This window comes from Equus asinus, chromosome X (genome assembly GCF_041296235.1).
Source record: "Equus asinus isolate D_3611 breed Donkey chromosome X, EquAss-T2T_v2, whole genome shotgun sequence".
Taxonomy (NCBI): Eukaryota; Metazoa; Chordata; class Mammalia; order Perissodactyla; family Equidae; genus Equus; species Equus asinus.
The window spans coordinates 55949859-55971748 of NC_091820.1; the positions used below are offsets into that span (position 1 = coordinate 55949859).

Below are 21890 nucleotides of genomic sequence, written 5' to 3' on the forward strand. Positions count from 1 at the left end.
ATGGGGTGCTTCAGCATGGTCCTAACAGAAGGAGCACGGAGCTGGCAATATGCTAGCCCCAAACCAGACACAGCACTAGGAAGCTGCCAAATTCTGTGTTTACCACCCTCCCATTCTTCTTTTTCTTTCTTGCCCTCTTCTTGGGCTCTGTCTGTCCCTACTCACAGGGGTCAACAGACCTCAGGATGTCTCCCTACTCCATAGAGAAACCTAATTCAGGAGAGCCACTGAGAAACTTGTCTCCACCAAAGTATGAATGATCCTTTATATATTGTCATTCTTATGGGGCTTTTTTATTTTAATGGACTAAAGTCGGCGTTTCCATACTTTGGGAATGGTAGGGAAATCTTGATACTTTACTGGACTAATCACCAAAATTATTCCCACCCATGTGCAATTTGCTAGAATTCCCATCGACTAAGGATGCACACCCACAACAATAACCCCTACTTGCAAACCAGAAACTTCTGCCTTCAGCAGCCCCGATCTCAGGCTCCCGGTCCCAGGTGAAACCAGACGGCTTTGGGGCAAGGGTGATTGTTTCTCTACACACAGAGGCTAGGGTCACCCAATAAAGCTCTACTTTCAAGAATGAGCCCAGATTATTAGACAGCAGCAGGCCACACTGCCCCAACCCCGTCAATTTGCTGAGGGCACCAGAGAGACGGTGGATGGGATGAGAAATTGTCTCCTCCTCCTAAATCAGTCGCTTCAGTGTCTGTTCTGGCCGCCCCGTTGCCTAGCAACCACCTCCGCCTGCAGGGGCGTGGGGCTGCTTTTGACCTGTAGGGGGCGCCTGTCTCCCTGGGGCCTCGGAGGAGCTCTAGAATTTGGGGGTGGGGGTGGGGGTGGGGTGCGGGGAGTTCCAAGTGTCAAAGCATCTCAGGGTTGCAGACCTCCTCCAGCTGTCCTCATCTCAGTCGATGGCAATTGCACCTTTCCAGATGCTCTGGCCAAAAACCCTTGGAACCACATCTCATATCCAACCCAGTCTAGTCTGAGTCTGTGGAGTGGGGAGAAGCTCACTATGAATTTAAAGAGGTTTTACTCATATTCATTAAAAATGGACAGACAAGGGGCTGGCCCCGTGGCCGAGTGGTTAAGTTCGCGTGCTCCGCTGCAGGCGGCCCAGTGTTTCGTCTGTTCGAATCCTGGGCGCGGACATGGCACTGCTCGTCAGACCACGCTGAGGCAGCGTCCCACATGCCACAACTAGAGGAACCCACAACGAAGAATGCACAACTATGTACCGGGGGGCTTTGGGGAGAAAAAGGAAAAAATAAAAAATCTTTAAAAATGACAATTGACAGAGAAACTTATTATAACAACAACAACAAAAAAATGGACAGACAAGAGAGAGAAAAGAAAGAGCAGTCAATGGAGATGGGGCATGGGAAGGGCAGTTCGACCATTTGAGGCTTAGCAATGCTTGTTCTTCAATCAGAGCGGTTCAGAGGGCCAGGCTATACGGGGCTTTTTTCCTGAGCCACTTTTAGGATGTAGGAAAAGAGTCTAGCACTCTATATTGACAAACTGCTGAGCATATAATAGACTTTAAACTCTCAAGTTACCAGCCTAGCCTAGACTTGGTCATGAAGGAAGATATTCATTCATTTGTTCATTCAACAGTAATAGTTAACCCCAACCCGCTGTATACCAGCTAATGTGCTAAGTGTTTTACATTTAATCCTCACAAAAACCTTGTGATTATTTCCTTTTCACAGATAAAGAAACTGAAGCTCAGAGAAGTAAAGTAACATCCAAGGTCACACAACTAGTGACTGGGTTGGGTCTGACTGAGCAACCACTGTGTGCCAGAGACTAAGAATATGGGAAACAAGACACTTCTCTCTTTTCTCTACCTCACGTAGAGTACCTTTTCTCTACTGAGTCACCCTTCAGGACCAAACTAAAAATGTCATCTTTGTGAAACTTTTCTTAAGTCCTCCCCACCATAAGTAGATATTAATTAATTAATTAATTAAGTAGATAATAATTGCTTTTCTGTACACCCGTCTGAAATAGCGCTTTTCATGGGTATTGTAATGATCTATTTCCATATTTCGATTTCTCTAACTCTGAGCACCTCAGTGACAGGGCCTGTTTACCATTCATCTCCACTTGGATGTCTGATAGACATCTCAAACTCAGCATGTCCAGATCTGGACACCTGATCTTTTCCCCCAAAATGACCCCTCCTAAAGTTGTCCTCATCTCAGTTGAAGGTAATTCCACCTTTCCAGTTGCTCTGGGACCACACCTCATATCCAATCTGTCAGCAAATCCTGTTGACTCTCCCTTCAAAATACATCCAGAATCCAACCACATCTCATCACCTCCAGTGCTACCGCCCTGGTCCAAACTACCATCACCTGTCACCTGGACCACCGCAGTAGCCTCCTGACTGGTCTCACTGCTTCCACCCTTGTCCCCTGTGGCCTGTTCTCCACACAGAAGCGAGAGTGATCCTGCTAAACCCAAGTCAGATCATGTCAGTTCTCTGCACAAAACCCTCCAATGGCTCCCCATCTCTCTCAGAGTAAAGCCAAAATCCTTATAATGGCCTGCAGGCCCTACACAATCTGGTCGCCTGCTAAATCTCTGAGCTCATCTCCTAGTACTCTCCCCCTGCCTCACTTTGCTCCGGTCACTTGGTCCTTCTTGCTGTTCCATGGACGAGCCAGGTGTACTCCTGACCCACGACCTTTGCACTGGCTCTTCCCTTGCTATGTACATTCTTCTGCTTGGCTCACTTCCTCACCTCCCTCAAGTCTTTGCTCAAATGTCACCTTCTCAGTGAGACCTACCCTGACCAACCTATTTAAGGTTGCCTCTATTCTAATTTCCAGTTTATAGTAAATACAGGGTATAGAGGAATGAGACAAATGACACCATGAGGAAAAAAACCCCAGACAAATCCAGAATATAGGACATTCTACAAAACAACTGACTTGTACTCTTCAAAAAGTCAATGTCATTAATCAAAAAAAAAGGTGGGAGACTTCTAGTTCTGGACCCAGTATTAATAGGCACACTTCTCCTTATTCCTCCCACTAAGTACAGCTAAAACCCTGGACATTGTATATAAAACAAACATAAGAAGACTCTGAAAGAAAGAGAAAAGGGCAGACTGACTAGGAATCCCGGTGACCTGAACTCATGGTGGTGAGTTCCCTGGGTTTTCTTGTTGACTCTCATATTCCAGACTGGCACTGGAGAAACCAGCAGCCTGGAAATGCCAATGGGTACAGACAGAAAAAGCCTCAATAAAAGCCTGCTCTCTCTAGTCAGAAGACCAGGAAATGGGCAGCTTAGCCAGACAGAAAACTCTTAGACAATAACCATGCTACTACAACCGAACAGCACAGAAAAGAACTGCAGCCCCACCCACGCCAGCAAAGGCCAAGTAGAAATCCAGACTTTTACTCTTTCCAGGCTCCCCCAAGCTCTCTGGCATGGTGTCAAAGAAGGCCAAGTAGGGAGCCTGGACTTCCATCCATGCAGGGTAACAAGGCCTCTCCTCTCCGCTGGGTGGTGTCAGAGTGCCAGAGGAGGCCAAAAAGAGGGTCAGGACTTTTACCACTGCCCCCCCTCCTTCCCTCCCTACTCCACTCCTCTACCACCCTCACTGCCCCCCTCCCATGGTCAGTAGAAGCCACCTGGGGAGCAGGAAGGAGGCACTTCAACCCCTCCCAGCCTGAGAAGTATCAGTGGAGGCCTAGTGGGGAGCTAGAACTCCCACCCCTGCCCAGCAGTAAGGAGAAGCCCTGACCTTGGGTATCAACCAACACTGAGGGAGGAAGTTGAACTTATACACCTACCTGGCAGTAACCAAGCAGTGGCCCCTTCCACTGATTGAAAAGTGTCAGAGGAAGCCTACTCAAAATGAAAGATTTATAAATAAGATCCAGAGTCTCATAATATCCAAAACTGTCTAGGATGATATAAAAAATTACTCATCATACCAGGAACTAGGAGACCCTCAATTTGAATGGGAAATAATTAACAGGTGCCAACACCAAGATGACAGAGCTTTTGATGATCTGACAAGGATTCTAAAGTGGCCAACATTTTTTTAAAAAAATGCTTCAATGAGCAATTACAAACAAAGTTGAAACAAATGAAAAAAATAGAAAGTCTTAGCACAGAAGTAGGAGATATAATAAAGAATCAAATGGAAATTTTAGAACAGAAGAATATAATAACCAAACTAAAAAACTCAGTGGATGGGCTCATCAGGAGGATGGAGAGGATAGAGGAAGGAATCAGTGAACTTGGAAATAGAATATTAGAAATTACCCAATCTGAACAGTGGGAAAATAGATTTTAAAAAAGGATGAACAGAGCCTCAGAGACGTGGGATTATAACAAAAGACCTAACATCCATGTCATTGGAGTCCTGGAAGGAAAAGAGAAAGAGGGTGGGGCTGAAATAGTCCTCAAGAAATAATGGCTGAAAATTTCCCAAATTTAGCAAAAGACATAAACCTACAGATTCAAGAAGGTGAACAAACCCCAAAAAGGATAAACTCAAAGAAACCCATGCCAAGACACATCATAATCAAACTTTTGAAAACAAGACAAAGAGAAAATCTTGAAAGCAGCAAGAGAGAAACAACACCTTACCTATAGGGGAGAAACAGTTCAAATGTCAGTGGACTTCTCATCAGAAACCATGGAGGCCAGAAGGAAGTGGCAAAATAAATTTCAAGTGTTGAAAGAACTGCCAACCCTGAGTGCTATGTCTAGTAAAAATGTCCTTCAGAAATAAGGGGGAAATCAAGATATCCTCAAACGAAAAGCTAAGAGAGTATGTCGCCAGCAGACCCACGCTAAAAGAATAGTTAAAGGCAGTTCTGAAAACAGAAAGAAAATGATAAAAGAAGAAATCTTGGAAGATGAGGAAAGAAGAAAGATTAAGATGAGTAAAAATGTAAGTACATATAATAGACTTTCCTTCTCTTGAGTTGTCTAAATTATGTTTGATGGTTGAAGCAATAAGTGTAGTATTGTCAATCTAAGTAGAGGAAATATTTAAGACAACCATATTATACATGGGACAGAGTAAAGGGACTTAAAAGGAGGTAAGGTTTCTACACTTCCCTCAACCTGATAAAATGATGACAGCAGATCTTCGTGGTGATGAAATAATTCTGTATCTTGATTGCAGTGGTTGTTATAGGAATCTCCACATGTGGTAAAATGGCATAGATCTATACACACATTGTACCAATGTCAATTTCCTGGTTTTGATATGTATTCTAATGATGTAAGATGTAATCATTGAGGGAAACTGCGTGAAGCGCACACGGGCCCTCTCTGTACTATGTATGCAACTTCCTTGTAAATCTACAATTATTTCAAAATAAAGTTTTTTCAAAGATTAGGACTGTTTCTAGATTGAAAGTGGCTAAAGACACAAATACAATGTGAGAGCACTGATTAGATTCTGATGTTAAAAATATAAAAGGCAAGCGTGGGGGAAATTTGAATATAGACTGGACATTAGATGATATTAAGTGATATAAAATTATTGTTAATTTTATTAGATGTCATAGTAATATTGTGGTTATGTGGGAGAATGTGTTTATTCCTACAAGATGCATATTAAATTATTTATGGGAGAAGTGTAATGAAATCTGTAACTTAAATTTGAATGGTTCAGAAAAAAAGTGTAAATAGATCGATAGACCAAATATAGCAAGATGTTACCAGTTGTTGACTCTATGAGGAAGATATATAGATGCTCATTGTACTATTATTTCGACATTTCTGTATGCTTGCAAATTTTCATTTTTAAAAAAGTTGGAGAGGATATGTGGAGGATAGATATGTGATAAAGCAAGTATAGGTATAGTAAAATGTTAATGAGACTCTAGATGACAATTGGGTGTTTGTTCCCTGTAAAATTCCCTCAATTCTTCTGTGTGTTTGAAATTTTTCATATTAAAATGTGGGGGTAAAAAACATGAAGAAAAATTATCACAACCGGTGTCCCCCACAGCACTCCCAATCCCTCTTTCTCTGCTCTACTTTTTCTTTTTATCCACAGCACTTATCACCATATATACTATATAATTCACTTATGTATTGTGCTGATTTTTGTCAGTGTCCTCTCACTAGAATGGAAGCTCCCCAGTGGCAGGGGTTTGTTGAGTTTTGTTCTGTTTGCTGCCACATCCCCAAATCCTAGAACAGTGTCTGGCACATAGGAGGTGCTCAATGAATACTTGTTGAATTAAGAATGAATTTCTGTATCCCTAGGACCTGGTCAAGGTCTTGCACAGGGTAGGTGTGCAATGAATGTTTGTTGAATTGAACTGAGATCTAAGTTCTGCAGGAGAACTTAGAATAGATCTGTTGTACTAGAGTCGTTCAGAGCATGGATTCTGGAGTCAAATGGCCAGGATTTGCATCCTGATTCTGTCACTTCCAGCTGTGTTACCTAGCTGTATTACCATCTCTGAGCCTCAATTTCTCATTGGCAAAATTAAGGTAATAATAGTAGCACCTTGGTAGGGTTTTTGTTTGCATGTAAAGCATTTAGGACTTTGTGAAGACCCAATAACTGGTAGCTAACGACGAAACAAGAACAGCAAAAATATAAAGTCTTCCTGGCATGTCATCTTTCCTCCATCCCCCAACAGGCTGAGCCAGGAGAGGCCAAGGAGATGTCCTTGGAGAAGTATTCCCAAGTTCTTCTCCAGACCCCTAGAATATTTTCTCTCACTTCAGATCTCTTCTTACCTTTCCTCTTGACCTGGACTCTCTTTCCTCTTGGTATCCTGAAGCTCTTTCCCCCATCATGACCACAAGGGAGTGGAGTGGAGGAGAAAGGAGTCTGTGGACCAAGGACAAGAGCTTAGAGCCTTCTTTTCCTCCTGTTCTAGGCTTGAGTCCCTCGCTGGCGATAGAAGCAGGTCAAGTGTGAGGTTTGGTCATTTCGGGGCCTGGAGGTTGAGAGAACAATAGTCCTGAGAAGGAGGTGCTGACAGGAGAGTGGTCTCATAAGCTACCCTCTTCCTTGGTCCCCTGTTAGGAGAGAGCACCTCCCTTGCCCTGCTCCAACGTCCCTTCTGTCCGTTCTGCTGCCTAAAATCTTTACTTCTGGTGGCCCCAGATCAGAGCAAGCCCGGGGACCCATTGAACATCTCCCTGCAACTCCCTCTTGCAAGTGGGATGGGGTGGAGTGGGTGGAGGATGGACGGAAATTGGGGATATGGGGGCATGAGATTGGAGGCTGAGCTCACCCTTGGCCCAAGTCCCCTGCCCCTGCTCTAGGGTTGGCGGTACCCCAGATATATGGGGATCTGGGGCTGAGCCTGGGGGCGCCACTGCTTCTGTTCCTTTAAGGAGCCGCTGTTTAGCATTCCAGCCGCTGCCGCTGCCGCTGCCTGACTCTGCACGCTGATTGGCTGGAATCAACTGAGAAGGGAGCCAGGGAGAGATGCTCTTGACTCCACTCAGATCCATCCTGGGGACCAGTGCAGGAGCGGTCCTCGCGGCACCCAGCCTTTGCCCAGGCTCCCACTTCTTCTTTGCCACTGGGCCTCGGCCCAGGAGCCACAACGGGCGACACGGAGCCGCCAGTGCTGGAGGGGGAGCCGTGGGTGCGGGGCAGCGTCGGGGCAGAAGCCCCGGGACGCCCGCCCGGCCCCAGGCCCCGCTCCGCCCGGGCGCCCCCACGGGTGCCCCCCCCTTCCTGGTCTGAGCAGTGTGAGTGTGCCCGGGAGCCCGGCGGCGGCGGCGGCGGCGTGGAAACCGGCGTGGGCTGGGGGGTCCGGGCCGCAGGGGGCAGTGCCATGCACAAGCATCAGCACTGCTGTAAGTGCCCCGAGTGCTACGAGGTGACCCGCCTGGCCGCCCTGCGGCGCCTCGAGCCTCCCGGCTACGGGGACTGGCAGGTGCCCGACCCCTATGGGCCAGGTGGGGGTAATGGAGCCAGCGCGGGTTATGGGGGCTACAGCTCGCAGACCCTGCCCTCACAGGCGGGGGCCACCCCCACCCCCCGCACCAAGGCCAAGCTCATCCCCACTGGCCGGGATGTGGGGCCAGTGCCCCCTAAGCCAGTCCCAGGCAAGAGCACCCCCAAACTCAACGGCAGCGGCCCCAGCTGGTGGCCCGAGTGCACCTGTACCAACCGGGACTGGTATGAGCAGGTATGGACCAATGGAGGGGGGGCGGTGGGGCAACCCAGGGGGACTGGAGAGAGGGGGCCTAGAGGCCTGGAGTGCAGCAGGGTTTCCTAGGGCTCCAAGACAGTGGAACCTGAGCCCTAGCATTGCAGCTGAGCCAACAGAGGCGGTTGGAAATGTGGGCTTCCCTATGTGTATGCTTGGGGGTCTCCATTTGGAGGGGATTAGGAGGAGCTGTGTGTGTCAGGAGGTGAAGGTATGGCGGAGGGGCACATTTTCCTGTGTGGGGGAATTGGGTTTGTCTCAGTGTGGGGGTTTAGCAGTGTCTGTGTGTCTGGCAGGGGGCGGGAGGTTCTGCGGGGGCTGTGTGTGGTGTGTGTCTCCACAGGAGGGGAGGAGGGGGCATGATGCTCTGCGTAGGGGGGACATGTGTGTGTGTGTGTGTGTATGTTGAGGTGTGTGGAGGGAGGCAATGGAGCTCCTGTGAATCTATGTAGAGGAGTCCATGTGCCCAGCTGCTGAGCTTCAGCCCTCAATGCCATGAGTCCCTCTCCGTCCCAGTCCCTTTGTGTGTGAATGTGCACATGGACATGTGGGGCTGTCTCTCTGAATGTGGAGGTGTCTCTGTAGATGAAGCTGCAGAGATAGCTGTGTTTGCCTGTGTGTGTGGCTACATGTATGTGTGTGAGCATGTGGCTGCAAGTATGTGCACATATGTGCCTCTGTGTGTGTGTGTGTGTGTGGTGTCCCTGTTGAGAGACGCTTGACAGGCAAGGGAGGGGAGGGGGAGGAAGCGAGAGACATGTCCCAAGCAAGGCTGATAGGCTGCTGAGAAGGACGGACTCTTTTGTCCAAGCAGTCCGAAGTGTGTGTGTGCTGGGTGGAGGGGGGGGGAAGGGGGGTCTGTAGCAGGCTTCCTAGCTCCTGGAGCCAGGAAAGGGGCAGCTGCCCCGGTGCAGGGACTGGCCCCAGTGGAGCATGTCCCCCTTGGATACCCCCAGATGTGGGAGAACTTGGCCCCCCAGCTCTGACTTGGCACAGCTTGGGAACCCCTGGGTGCTGGGCACAACTCCGGCTTCCACTCCCAGCCTAAACTGCCAGCTTAGAAAATGGAAGGAGCATCTGTGGGAGAAGCAGCAAAATGGAGGCTGGGCCGGCAGAGCCAGGTCCCTGGCATGCATGGCGGAGGACCTGTCTGGTTATTCGGCTCTGCAGCCCCCAGGGTAGGGAGAGAGAAGGAGGAGGCTTTGCTGTCGAGGGCAGGTGCTGACTGCCCCAAGCTGGTGACCGTTCTGGCTGCCTCTGTCCTCCTCTGGGGATAGGATGTGTTCTCACTCCGAAGCAAAGATGGGGACTTCCTGGGGAGAGGAGTCCTCAGTTCTGGCCTTCTGTCTGTCCACAATTACTGCTTCCCATGCGCCTTGCCTTGGCCCCTTGCCCTCTCCAGCAAGTCCCCCTCTCTCCTTTTCCCCTCTATCCTGGGGCCCTACCCTTGCAAACACTCTCTCATGCTTGTCCTGCTCAAATGGGAGATGAGTGCCAGTCCCAAGGCTGAGCAAGTTGGTCATGGTTTCTTTGCCAGGGTTGATCCCTGGATGGCTCCTGGCCCTGGGAGCAGGGTCCCTGAGGGGGGCAGTGGGAGGCTGGAGGGTGGACCAGCAAGAGCCTGGAGCTTCTGGGTCTCACTGGAGCTGGGCTTTAAGCATGGCTTATCACATGTGGGCACACATGGTACACCAGATGCATAAAGAGCTGCATGAGTGTCCTTTTGCCTGTGTTTCTGTTGCATGGTACTTCAGGCAGCTGCGTTGGTCTCAGGGCTCTGAAGAGCCATTGGTTCTTCCTCCTGGGATCAGGGACCAGAGGGGGCCTGCGCTGGAGTCCTCCCACCAACTCCTAGGGCTGAAAGGCATAAAGTCCTGGGCCAGGCCCAGAAAAAGTGTAGGCAGGACTAGCCAGCCCTCTCCCCGTCTCCTCTCTGCTTCTTGAAGCCAAAGCTGCGTGGGGTGGAGGTTGGAGGGAGGAAGCAGAGCTGGGCATGTGGAGGAGCCCTCACCCTGGGTTTCCAGTTCCTCTCTTCAGAGGAGGAGACCAGGGGTCAAGAAAGGGGCAAGGCAGCCAGAGAAAGATTGGGGAGGGGTGCCAGGATACCTGGGGAGAGAGGCAAGAGGGCTCCTCCGTTCTTGGGGATGAGTGTGGGAGCCAGGGAGCAGGTTCTACTTGTCTGTCCAAAATCACATTTTCACTTGGTGATGGCCAAAAGTATGTCCTGTCTGGGGGCCACCTCTGTGGATTGGTCAGACCAACCCTGTGTTTCCATCCCCTTCCCTTCCTCTCCTCCCATGGCTACTGCTTGTTGAAGGTCATGGACTCTGCTGTCCATGCCTTGTTCTACCCTGGTTCTTTCTGCTGGGAAATACAAAGGGTTCAGGATCAAAAACCCCTTGGTAGAAATGGATTAGGACTTTGACTCCTTCTGCCCAGTTGAGGATTTGGGTTCCTGGGGACACAGAAGGAGATGTAGAATGAGGGTTTATGAGGTACTCTGAAGAGGGCAACTTTCCTTTTTCCCATGGGCTTTACTGGGGAAGGGGACGAGTGGCCAAAACATCAGTGGCCTTGGCAGCTTGCTTTAATCAAAAGAGCACCTGGAGATCAGGTTCTAGCCCCTGCTCTGCCACTAACTCCCAGTGTGCCCTTAGGCACAACCCATGTCCTCTCTGGGCCTTAGTGTCACCATCTGTCACATGAAGGAGGTTGGACAAGATGGTGTCCGCTGTCCTTCCAGCCATGACATGGTGGGAGTCTGTGATCCCCAGGTCAGGGAGGGCTGTGGTTCAGAAGGGGAACAGGTCCCTGTCCAGACCACTGGGTGCCCCCATGGATGCTGGGTGTGGCATGGTTTGCCTGCCACATGTTCCATTTCTGCCATCCCCCTCAGGCCAGCCCTGCACCCCTCCTAGTGAACCCCGAGGCCCTGGAGCCCAGCCTCTCGGTGAGTGCACCACTGGCTGGCTCAGTCCCAGACAATTGATCTGGGCTAAATGAGCAGCTGGGTTTGGCCTGATATGGCTGGAAGCAAGGGGAGGGGGGTGGCCTCCTCAGGGTCAGCCTGTCCCCATCTATGGCCAAGAGGTGTCCTGGGGTCGATTTGGGCTCTTCTACTCTGTGGGGAGTGGGGGAGGAGCAGGTTGACCAGGGGGGTAAGATGGCTGGGAGGGTAGGAGGCACTTAGGGAACTGCCTGTGTCTTCCCCTAGGTGAATGGCAGCGATGGCATGTTCAAGTATGAGGAAATAGTACTTGAGCGGGTGAGTCTGCCAGTGGGGTGGGATGAAAGGGGAGGGGAGGGTTTGAGCCAGGAAAGAGGAGGGCCCTGAACTTCAGTCTCAAGACTCATGGGGGCACCTGCATTGAGAGGATGGGGAAACAGCAGCCCTCAGAGGCTGCATCACTGCATCAATCAATCAACCAACTAACAAATATTAATTAATTGACCTTGCTTGCTGAGGCCTGGGGAATTGGGGAGGGGATGGCTTTGCTGAGGCCTCTATGCCAGAATGGTCAGCACAGGCTGGGAAGCTGCAAGGTTTCTGATGAATGTGCCTTGGCCTGCCATGTCCCCTTCTGAGGCCTGAAGACCCTTCTCTGGGGGGCTGGGGGAGGTAGGGTTGCCAGGAACCCTCCCTCGTGCCCTCTGAGTGAACAGACTGTGCCCTTCCACCCCCTTCTGCAGGGCAATTCTGGCCTGGGCTTCAGCATTGCAGGTGGCATCGACAATCCCCATGTCCCTGATGACCCTGGCATCTTTATTACCAAGATCATCCCTGGTGGAGCAGCTGCCATGGATGGGAGGCTGGGGTGAGGTGGCCTGGGAGCAGGGCTGGAGGTGGCAAGGGCAGGATGGAGATGAGGGAAGGAGGGCTGCCAGGCAGGATGACCCTTCCATTAGATCTGAGAGGGTTGGTGGGGGGGGGGGTGGAGGGTAGGGAGGGAGAGGGAGGGGAGGGAAGGAGGAGGAGGTAGGAGATGGGGTTGAGGGGTTGTGGCAGCGCAGTGTCATGCCTCTTGGGCTTCCCCCACAGGGTGAATGACTGTGTGCTGCGGGTGAATGAGGTGGACGTGTCGGAGGTGGTGCACAGCCGGGCTGTGGAGGCACTGAAGGAGGCAGGCCCTGTGGTGCGGTTGGTGGTACGGAGGCGACAGCCCCCACCAGAGACCATCATGGAGGTCAACCTGCTCAAAGGTCCCAAAGGTGTGGCCCTCTGGGTTTCTGTGTTCTGGCCAGAGGTCTCTGGTTGGCCCTGTAGGAAAGGGAAGGGAATAGCCTTACTCCTTGCCTGACTCCCTGTTCCAGCTCACAGCCTTCTTTCTTGACCTCATGTCTCACCCTAACTGACCTCGGGATGGCAGCTTAGTGTTTGGGATCCCTGGGGGGAGCTCCTGTGGGGCCAGTGGGTTGGGTTTGGGATTGACTGAGCACTCTATCTTCTCCTTGTGGCCCTCTCCCACTCCCTGCTGGCTCCTGCCCAGGTCTGGGTTTCAGCATTGCTGGGGGGATTGGCAACCAGCACATCCCAGGAGACAACAGCATCTACATCACCAAGATCATCGAGGGGGGTGCTGCTCAGAAGGATGGACGCCTACAGATCGGGGACCGGCTGCTGGCGGTGAGACAGCCTTCCCAGGGTGCCCAAATGATAGACTGGAGAGGAGGAGCTTGAGCAACCTCTCACTCCACCTGAACCTCACTCAAGGACTAGGCATCATAGGGAATTTCAAGAGCATCATCTGAGCTGTGTGTACGCAGATACTGAGGTCCTAGTTCTTCTCATGGCTGAGACTCCCTCACCTGCCCTACCCCTATCTCATGCTTCTCTGCTCCTCACAGCACTATCCTGGGGCCTCTGTTAGAGCACTGTTGAATTTCAGTGAAAAGGCACCCCTTAGGGTTCCCTGAAGAGGCCCTCCCTTCTCCCAGTGCTAGCCCTAAGGCCCCTCTTCTTGTAGGTGAACAACACCAATCTGCAGGATGTGAGGCATGAGGAAGCTGTGGCCTCACTGAAGAACACATCTGACATGGTCTATCTGAAGGTGGCCAAGCCAGGCAGCCTTCATCTCAACGACATGTACGCACCCCCTGACTACGCCAGCAGTACGTACCCATCTGCCTTGTTCCTGGCCTGAAGCCCCTGCCCCCTGGTTTCCGAAGGGGAAGAAGTTCATACCCCTTGTTGAGAGAGAGAGAGAGAGAGCAAGCAGAGAACTAGTGCTCAGAAGAGCTGAGTCCAAACCCCAGCTCTGTCCCTTATAGCTGGGTGCCCTTGGGCAAGTCCCTTTCACCTGTCTTTAGTTTCCTCTTTGGCAAAAAGGAGCTAATGCTATATGTGCTGCCTTCCTCATAGGACTGCTGCAAGGATCAAATGAGATCATGGACGAGAAAGCCCTTGGAAACCTGTATTAGGCTATAGAGATGCGAGGGATTATTATTAGTCACATCTCTAGTCATGCCTTTCTTTGTAGACTGCCTTGACTTCAGCTCTTTCTAAGACTCACAGGAGTGAGCCTAGGATTCAGAAAGGGACTGTGGAGGAGGAACCCTGAGGGGTGGAGTAGGGGGCAGAAGCCTGAGGAATCAGCATCCCTTGGTCTCTTTTGCATCTGGAGGGGGGTGGGTAGGGTACCCAGGTGGAGCGGTCTCTGAACTTTTCTCTCGCTTTCTTGATTCCAGCTTTTACTGCCTTGGCTGACAACCACATAAGCCATAATTCCAGCCTGGGTTATCTCGGGGCTGTGGAGAGCAAGGTCAGCTACCCTGCTCCTCCTCAGGTTCCCCCAGCCCGCTACTCTCCCATCCCCAGGCACATGCTGGCTGAGGAGGACTTCACCAGGTAAGAGCCCAACCCCCCCCCCCCACCTTCTTCCTATCGAGGGTTGAGGAGGAGAGGAATCCATTTCTGGCGGACCACAGGCCTCCTTATAGTATGGCACAGAAGAGGACAAGGCCCTCAGTGCTCCTGTCTTTGAGGTCTGAGGACCTCTTTCAGCCCTTGGGGCCCTAGGGAGGGACAGAGGTGGTTGCAGGGACAAGTTCTACCATCAGGGGGAGTTCCAAGTGTGTGGCCCTGATCTGAAAGTGCAGAGAAAGGGTGGGGTGGAGAGTTTAGGGGGCTGAGGAGGTGGAGGCTGCGGGGTTTCCTGCCCTAAGACAGTTGCAGCCCACTCTGCTGCAATCATTCTAAACTGGAGAAGAAAGAAATTCAGCCAGTGGGGTTGGCGGGACGCTGAGAGGCTGGCAGGGCCGGTGGCCTCACAGGGAACAGCCCCGCCCCACTCTGGCGGCGGCGGCGGCGGCACCGGCAGCGGCGGCAGCAGTGGCCTTGGAACTGGTCTGGCCGGCCAGGGTTCCGGGGGACAGGTTTGCTGCAGGGTGGGGCCTGGTAGGCTGCTGGGCTGGCTGCAGTGGAGCCGGAAGGGTAGGCGGACGGGGGAGAACTGGAGGAGCCATGGAGAGGGCACGCAAGTTCTCAGGCTCTGGCTTGGCCCTGGGCTTGGGCTCAGCCTCGGCCTCGGCCTGGAGGAGAGCTTCGCAGAGGTGGGCCTGGCCGCTCCGCTCCCTGCGGCCTGGAGGGGATGTCAGGTAGGAGGAGAGGAGGGCTTGGAGCAAGAGCATCCAGGACTCAGGGAGGGAGACTCTCACCGGAGACTGGGAGCAAGAAAGGAGGAGTCTTGGACTTGGGGCTCCCCTGATGAAAGATGCTTAAAGTGAAGGCAGTGGGCTGAGAAGGTGTGCTGGGAGTTGGGTTGTATGGATATACATGAGTGGCTCCCCTGATGACACTTTTACAGACGGATTCCTTAGACATGGTTAGTTAGAGTTGCAGTTTTTATGTGCTTTTCTCCTCTCTTCAATTAGGCTCCTAAGCTCCTTTTGGGGACCTGGGATTTCTTTATCTCTGTCTCCTACATCACCTAGCAAGGGTACATAGTGGTAGCTGGTGACTAAATCTGTCGTTGGGGAAGGTAGGAGGGGTCATAGTCAGTGGGTGGAATCTGAGGCTGCAGAGGAGCTTGTGTAAAGTAAGTATGCACGTTTTGCTGATGGTGACTGCAATCAACCCCAGGGTGATTGCACTGCCCCTAACTGATTCCCCTTGTTGGGGCCCAGGGTGCATCACACTGATTGGTAGGATAGGAGAATCTGGGGAGGAAGAGGACCAGTGAGTGGGCTCTGATATGTGGTCTCTAGAGCCCAGGACAGGGCTTTGTTGATCTGAGAGAGTAGGGGATTGTCTGCTGAGAAGCTGACTCCAAGCCCTCAGGAAGAAGGGAGGGAAGAGGAACTGAAACTTGGCAGCTGACAGAAAACAGCAGCCAAGCAGGTTTGAGGAGAGAAAGGGAGGAACAAGGTATCATACATAGGGACCCAAGTCCTTCTATAGTGATATAGGCCTCGTTCCAGGCTGGCCCTCACAGAGACAACAGTTGATATCTACCTTGTCCTGACCCTTCCATTCCTTTCCCACCAGAGAGCCCCGCAAGATCATCCTGCACAAGGGCTCCACAGGCCTGGGTTTCAACATCGTAGGAGGAGAGGATGGAGAAGGCATTTTTGTCTCCTTCATCCTGGCAGGAGGCCCTGCTGACCTGAGTGGGGAGCTGCGCAGGGGAGACCGGATCTTATCGGTGAGGAGACAAAGGCAAGGTGGGAGGATGGGAGCTGTGTCAGTCTAAAAGGGAGGAGGGGGGACCTCGCTTTCTCCAAGGAATGCTTGAGATGGGAGAGGCTGAGAGCTGGAGAAAACTTATATTCTCTTTATAGATATCCTTAGTGAGGGACAGGGACCAAGACCAGACTTATCCTTGAGGAGGAAATGAATATCTTTTGGGTCTTAACCCTGGTTGGCATTTGACTACCACAAAGATAATTATTACACTAGAGATGTCGTATACTTTAGGTCTCAACATAGGGACAAGGATGGGATATTGAGAAAGGCATCTGAGTAGGCTTAGGGATGGGCTACCCATCTGCCTCTCCTAATTAGTATGACAGAGGACTCCCTTTCTTGCTTTTGGGGTGGCTCATAGCTCCTCTCTTTGGACAGGTGAATGGCGTGAACCTGAGGAATGCAACTCATGAGCAGGCTGCAGCTGCTCTGAAACGGGCCGGCCAGTCAGTCACCATCGTGGCCCAGTACAGACCTGAAGGTAAGAGAAGAAAGGTGGGACAAGATGATTTGGGAAGTTTAGACTTACGCTAAGTGGTGGCTTTTTGCCATCATGGGTAGCAAAACCACTTGATCAAGTCCCTTCTATCCTAGTGCAGTAACCTCTTCCTCTCCCATTTTCCTTCTGGACAGGGGTAGGGGTGGGCAGTTTGGGAGCATCTATCAAAGCTGTGCTCAGAGCCTGCTGATCAAGGCTGCAGTGCAGCAGAAGACCAGTAGTGGGCAGCAGCCTACGGGAGGAAGCACACAGACTGGGGGCGACTGGAAAAAGGGGGGAAGGGAGGCGAAGCCGAAGGCCTCAGAGGCAAAAACAAGAAACTGTTTCTCCTGGAATAGGAGGCGAATAGCTCTCGGTTAGAAAAATCTCACGAAGAGATGTGAACTCTTAAAGGATCTTGGGCCAAACCTCCGTGACCCCCACTCCCCTTCCCTCATCAGGGTGACGGTGAAAGACCTAGAAAGGCGCTGAAAAGGTGATGCTATGCCCTCGGGGTAGGAAATGGGGAGTGGAACCCCTCCCCCTACGGGGGCCCTTCTTTGTGTTCTCAGGGAGCAGTCCCCGGGCTGGGGCGAATGGGCGGGGCAGGTTATGCAAATGACGATGTTTGATTGGCTGGGGTCAGCCAAGGCCCAGGTGCCGAGGTGAGCTGCGGGATGGCGCGCCCGAGCCAGCCGGCCGGCCGGGTGGCCATTGGCGGGCCGAGCGCGGCCTCCAGCCGCACGCCCCGCCCCCTGACCCAGGCGGAGGGCGGCAGGCGCCCCTCCTTCCCCCCTCGCGCGCCTCAGGCGTCTCCTCCTCCCCCTCCTCCCCCTCCTCCTCCCTCCTCCCCTCCTCCCCTCCTCCCGCGCGCCCCGCTTTGTGTCCGTGGTCTCCCGCGCGGGACGGAGGGCTGGCCGGAGCTGGCGCTTTCTCAGCACTAGACCTGGACTCCGACCCGGCGCCAGGTGAGGTGGGGCGGACAGGGGTCAGGCCCCCTCACAGTCCCCCCTAGCCTCTCCACGGTTCTGTTCTCAGACTCTCTCTTTCCAACACTGCGCCCCCAGCTCTGCGCTCTCCCGCGAAGCCCTCGCCGCGTGTCTGCGGCCCCGCGCGGTGCGCAGCTTTGGAGCCCCTTCTGAGGACCCCTCCTGGGCCCCGGGGAGCGCCGCGCCCGCTCTCCCGCGACTGGGCCCTGTCAGGCCGTCACCTCTTTGCCATCAGCTCTCCCCGCCCACGAACTGTGCCCCCTTCTCGCCCCAGGGCCTCGGTCCTACCCTCAGCCTCCTTCCTGCGGCTGCCGCGCCCCCAGCAGCTCCCTAATCCCTATCCTCAGAGGAATTTTCTAAATCTTCCCCTCCCCCACACGCAGTAATCCACCAAACCTGGCTACCTCTGGGAACCCCCGAGATTGGCTTGGCATTCTCAGCCCCCCTCCCCCCGGCTTTTGTTTGCAAGGATTTTCATACTGTTCCCGACGACTTTCGCCTCCCCCTCCTCTTTGTAAGCCGGCCTTTGTCCCTTAGGTCTGTAGCGCCTGGGCTCCTTGGACACCTAGGCCCGTGGGCCGGTTACTAAGGTGGAGGAAGGGATCTCTACGGGGCAGGTGCTCTGGTGCAGTGATGAGAAGGGGAGAGGCTGGGAGCCCTGTCGCAAAGCTGTAAGGGATCGAAAGTGCCTACCTTTGTCCTTTCCACCCTCTCCCCGACTCTTGTTCAGTGCCTCAAGCGAAGAGCCTGAAGGGAAAGAAGAGAGGGGCCGGCCACCTTCTGCACTAGGCTTTATCGATGGGGACCTAAGTATAGGGAGGTAACTAACAGGAGAGCTTGTTGGTCTGAGGTAATGGGAAAGAGAGATGCAAATAGACCCTTTGAGTCATTTCTCTTCACGTTTGGTGTTCAGCTTAATGACAGGAAACATACCTTAGGGATATTGCTTTTATGATTCCTGCCTGCGCTCTTTGCTTCTCAGTGTAGAGCTAACCATCTGATTTTCATTAGTAACCAATATTTATCCGTTTCATGCCCACACTTAGACAACATAGGTTCTGCAAAGAAAATGGTTTCTCTTGCATATTTGTGTGTGTGTGTGTAGGAGAAATTGATGTGTTTCTTTCGGTTTTGCTCTCTGATGTTGGGCACATGGAAACAACACTGAATTTGTCTGGTGGTAGTATCTTGGAAACTGATGACTGCATATTTCTATGAGTTTTGTTGGGAGAATGTAACTGACTGGTTTGCGTTAAAAGCTGCAAGTTGTCCCGGGTAAAGGGATTCCTGTGGTGTTCATTGCTCTCTGAGCGTATTTCTGAGTTTATAATATATGTTGAGGTGCTATCTCATGTTAGGTCTCTCTACCATTTGCTAAACAGAGCCTTTCTTCTCTTAGGATTTGGTTGAACCACTGTTGTTAAGGCTCTGGCACCCCAATCTTCTTTCTTTCTTTGGTTTGGTAAATCCTTCAGGGCCCCGACATGCAAAAGGTTTTTTTTTTCTGTTCGTAAATGGACCCTTGGAGACAGGTCCAGAGGGACTATCAAGCATTCTGTGTTGGGCTCTGAATTTTCTTTGAAAAAGTGATAGTTTTTAAAAATAGGGACTCCATGTTGATTATTTTATAAATATGTTAAATACTGTTCTTTGGAAGATTGCATCATATGGGCATTTACAAAATGAATAATCCAAAAAATGTCTGTTGGCTAAAATGGCAGAGACGTTGCGTGTTATTGGTCAAGTAGGTGTTCATTCTTTGTCTTTTTTTTCACATAGAATATGGGAGCTGGAAAGGATCACGTAGGCCAAGCCCTCATTGTGCAAACTGGAATAGCGACAGGAGAGCAAGGACATGACTTGCTTAAGGTCGTGAAGGGAAAGTTGCCGAGGGTCAGCAATTCAGCAATCGGTTTAATCTTGAGGGACAAACCCTGAGGGACAAACCGTGCTTGCAAATACCTGAGAGACCTAAGACCTAGTTAGAGCAGAGGAACAACAGGAAAGGACCTGGGGAAATAACAGAAGAGAGACCAGGGAAAGAGATGTATGTGCCCTGGAAGATTAGACTGATCTCCATGGTGGCCATGAGGCGCCATTGCCAATCCACCACAGCCTATACCTGGATATCCTTTAGCATGATAGCTTACAAAAATAGCTTTGACTAATTAGAACAATCAGAGTAAGAAGAGTTTTTCTGCTTTTTTAAAGGCTTAATTGAGATAGAAATCATATACCGTACAGTGTACCCATTTAGGTGTACAATTTAATGGCTTTTAGTATATTCACAGAGTTGTGCATCCATCGTCACAGTCAATTTTAGAGTATTTTCATTACCCTTCTCCTTCTAATACACAGAGAGGGTGCAGGCTTGGAAGGGTGATAGGTAGAGGACAGTTGCTTCCTAATGTGTCTCCCCTGGGCACGTAGAAGCTGGATGGCAGCTTGGTGGGAATGCTCTAACCTTGAGATTCTTTCATATATCTGGTTCGCTTAGTATGGGTTAAACTCATGAAGATAGGAACTGTGTCTATCTGTTTGAACTTTGTATTGTGCCTAGCATGTGTACTTTACAAGTATTTTTATGGTGAAGCTTTGGAAAATATTAAAACAGGAATAGAAGTACTAAATGATAAGCACCACAGTGAGAGATGGTGTTTAATTGTTTCGCTCCTGATTGCTCCAAACTGTTGTGGACACAGCAATCCTACCTGTTAGCTAAAAATAGCATTATGTTCTTGGGCATGTATAATCCTGCTTAAAATTCAGATTGAAAATTTAAACAACTGGCTCTTGGCAAAGGCTCTCTTCTACTCTATTCTGAAATAAAAAGTATTTTTCTGTGACTTATGGAATTGCTCCACCAAGGGAAGGAGGGACTTCATGTTATACCATTTTGATTTAGAAACTGTCTCCTACATTTTTTTGCCTAGCTACTTTGAGTCAGCCTCCATTTGTAAACCTGAACCCCAAATCAGGAGGTGAGCCAAAAATTGGTCACCAAGGTAGCTAAACTGGGAACTGATCCTTTGTGACCAGTCTTTTCCACTAGAGTCTAAATCCAGACAGGCTGGGGGTACAGGGAGTGAGAGGGAACGAGAGTTTTCCCTGCTTATCTTAAAGTGCTGAATAAGCACACTTTCGCCATGGAGACACCTCCAGGTAAGACCTGGAAGAGTTAAGGATCAGTGTTGATAATAACTTGAAAGCATAAAAGGGATATTGTTTCCATAACGTTTGAATAACCATCCCATCTCCCTCTGTTTGAGAGTGAAGGATGTAAACATAGCTGCTACCCTATCAGCATAATCTGTCTTGAGAGCACAGAGGTGAAAGTTTATCGCGGCAAAGAATCAAAGTCCTGAAACTCTTATTGCCATCCTAAAAGCAGGCTAACGTCCTAAAAGAAGGCTAACGTGGGGAAGGAAGAAAATTAATTCCTGTTAACAGCATTTCTACGCTAAACAATTTGAAGGCAGCTAGTATTGTATTCATCTTTGTGTTCCCGGGATCTAGTCCAGAGCCTGGTACGTGGTTTGTCGAAGTGAATTATTTGAGTATGTTCCAGATGGTTTTGTAAGCATTCGTCTTCAGGATATCCCTGTCAGGTAGGTGGTATTATCCCCATTTTACAGATAAGGAGAGTGAGGGTCAGAGAGGTTGAGTGACTTGCTCAAGGTCACACAGCCAGGAAGGGACAGAATCAAAGTTTGAAGTCAGATTTCTTGAGAACTTTGGGACTAGGGCATTTGCCACTAGGCCACGAGTACCTCCCACCACAGCAGAGAAGCTGTGAGCCCCTCCCCCTACCTAGATACCTCTGGACACAGCAAAAGATATGTTCTGAGACTCTTCAGATGCCAGAAGTTGTTAAATGAAGTAAAACCAACTCCCAGATGTCAGCTTTTTAGTCTTGATTGTCACAAACTCCTGCACCAAAGGAGGAAGTAACCTGGGGGTAGAGGGGCTGCTGTAAGCCTGAGGGAGACCCCCCTCCAAAGGGAAAGTGGACTTAGGAAGACTACCATGGGATAATAGTGCAGCCGTAAGAATATTAATGCAGTAAGTAGGCATTTCTCATTTCTTCAGGTGAAATGGAGTTGCATTTGTCATTCAGTTTTTTATGACCTACCGTTCACTTATTCAAGGGTGCAAATCAGTGTGATTTCGAATGTTCACAGAGTTGTGCAACCATCACCACAATCAATTAGAACATTTTCACCAACCCAAAAAGAAAACTCTGTACCTTTTAGCTGTCACCGCCCCCCTGCCCCAACCTCATCCCCCTCAGTGCTAGACAACCACTAATCTACTTCCTGTCTCTATGGATTTGCCTATTCTGGATATTTCATGTAAGTGGATTCATATAATATATGGTCTTTTGTAACTGTTCAAGGTCCATCCATGTTATAGCAAGTATCAGTACTTCACTTCTTTTTATGGCTGAATAATATTCTATTATGCATATAATACGACACGTTTTGTTTATCCATTCATCATTTGATAGACATTTGGGTTGTCTCCATTTTTTGACTATTATGAATAATAGTCTGTGAACATCT

General features: G+C 50.6%; 1 protein-coding gene across 9 annotated transcripts in view; it reads left to right on the top strand.

Annotated features, from left to right (window-relative positions):
* The first annotated feature begins 7444 nt into the window (after positions 1-7444).
* DLG3 (discs large MAGUK scaffold protein 3) overlaps positions 7445-21890 on the top strand; it is a 51274-nt gene continuing 36828 nt past the window's right edge. For 3 of the 9 annotated variants that reach the window (XM_044763631.2, XM_044763632.2, XM_044763635.2), the window contains exons 1-10: positions 7445-8159; positions 11077-11130; positions 11395-11445; positions 11871-11995; positions 12220-12389; positions 12668-12804; positions 13145-13289; positions 13866-14025; positions 15664-15820; positions 16240-16342. In XM_044763631.2, the coding sequence (XP_044619566.1) occupies positions 7803-8159; positions 11077-11130; positions 11395-11445; positions 11871-11995; positions 12220-12389; positions 12668-12804; positions 13145-13289; positions 13866-14025; positions 15664-15820; positions 16240-16342 (1459 nt within the window). In that variant the 5' untranslated portion in view covers positions 7445-7802. Of the gene's footprint in view, positions 8160-11076; positions 11131-11394; positions 11446-11870; positions 11996-12219; positions 12390-12667; positions 12805-13144; positions 13290-13865; positions 14026-14277; positions 14775-15663; positions 15821-16239; positions 16343-17003; positions 17308-21890 lie in introns of those variants that run through there. The other 6 variants (XM_044763630.2, XM_044763636.2, XM_044763633.2 and 3 more) reach the window with 6 other exon arrangements.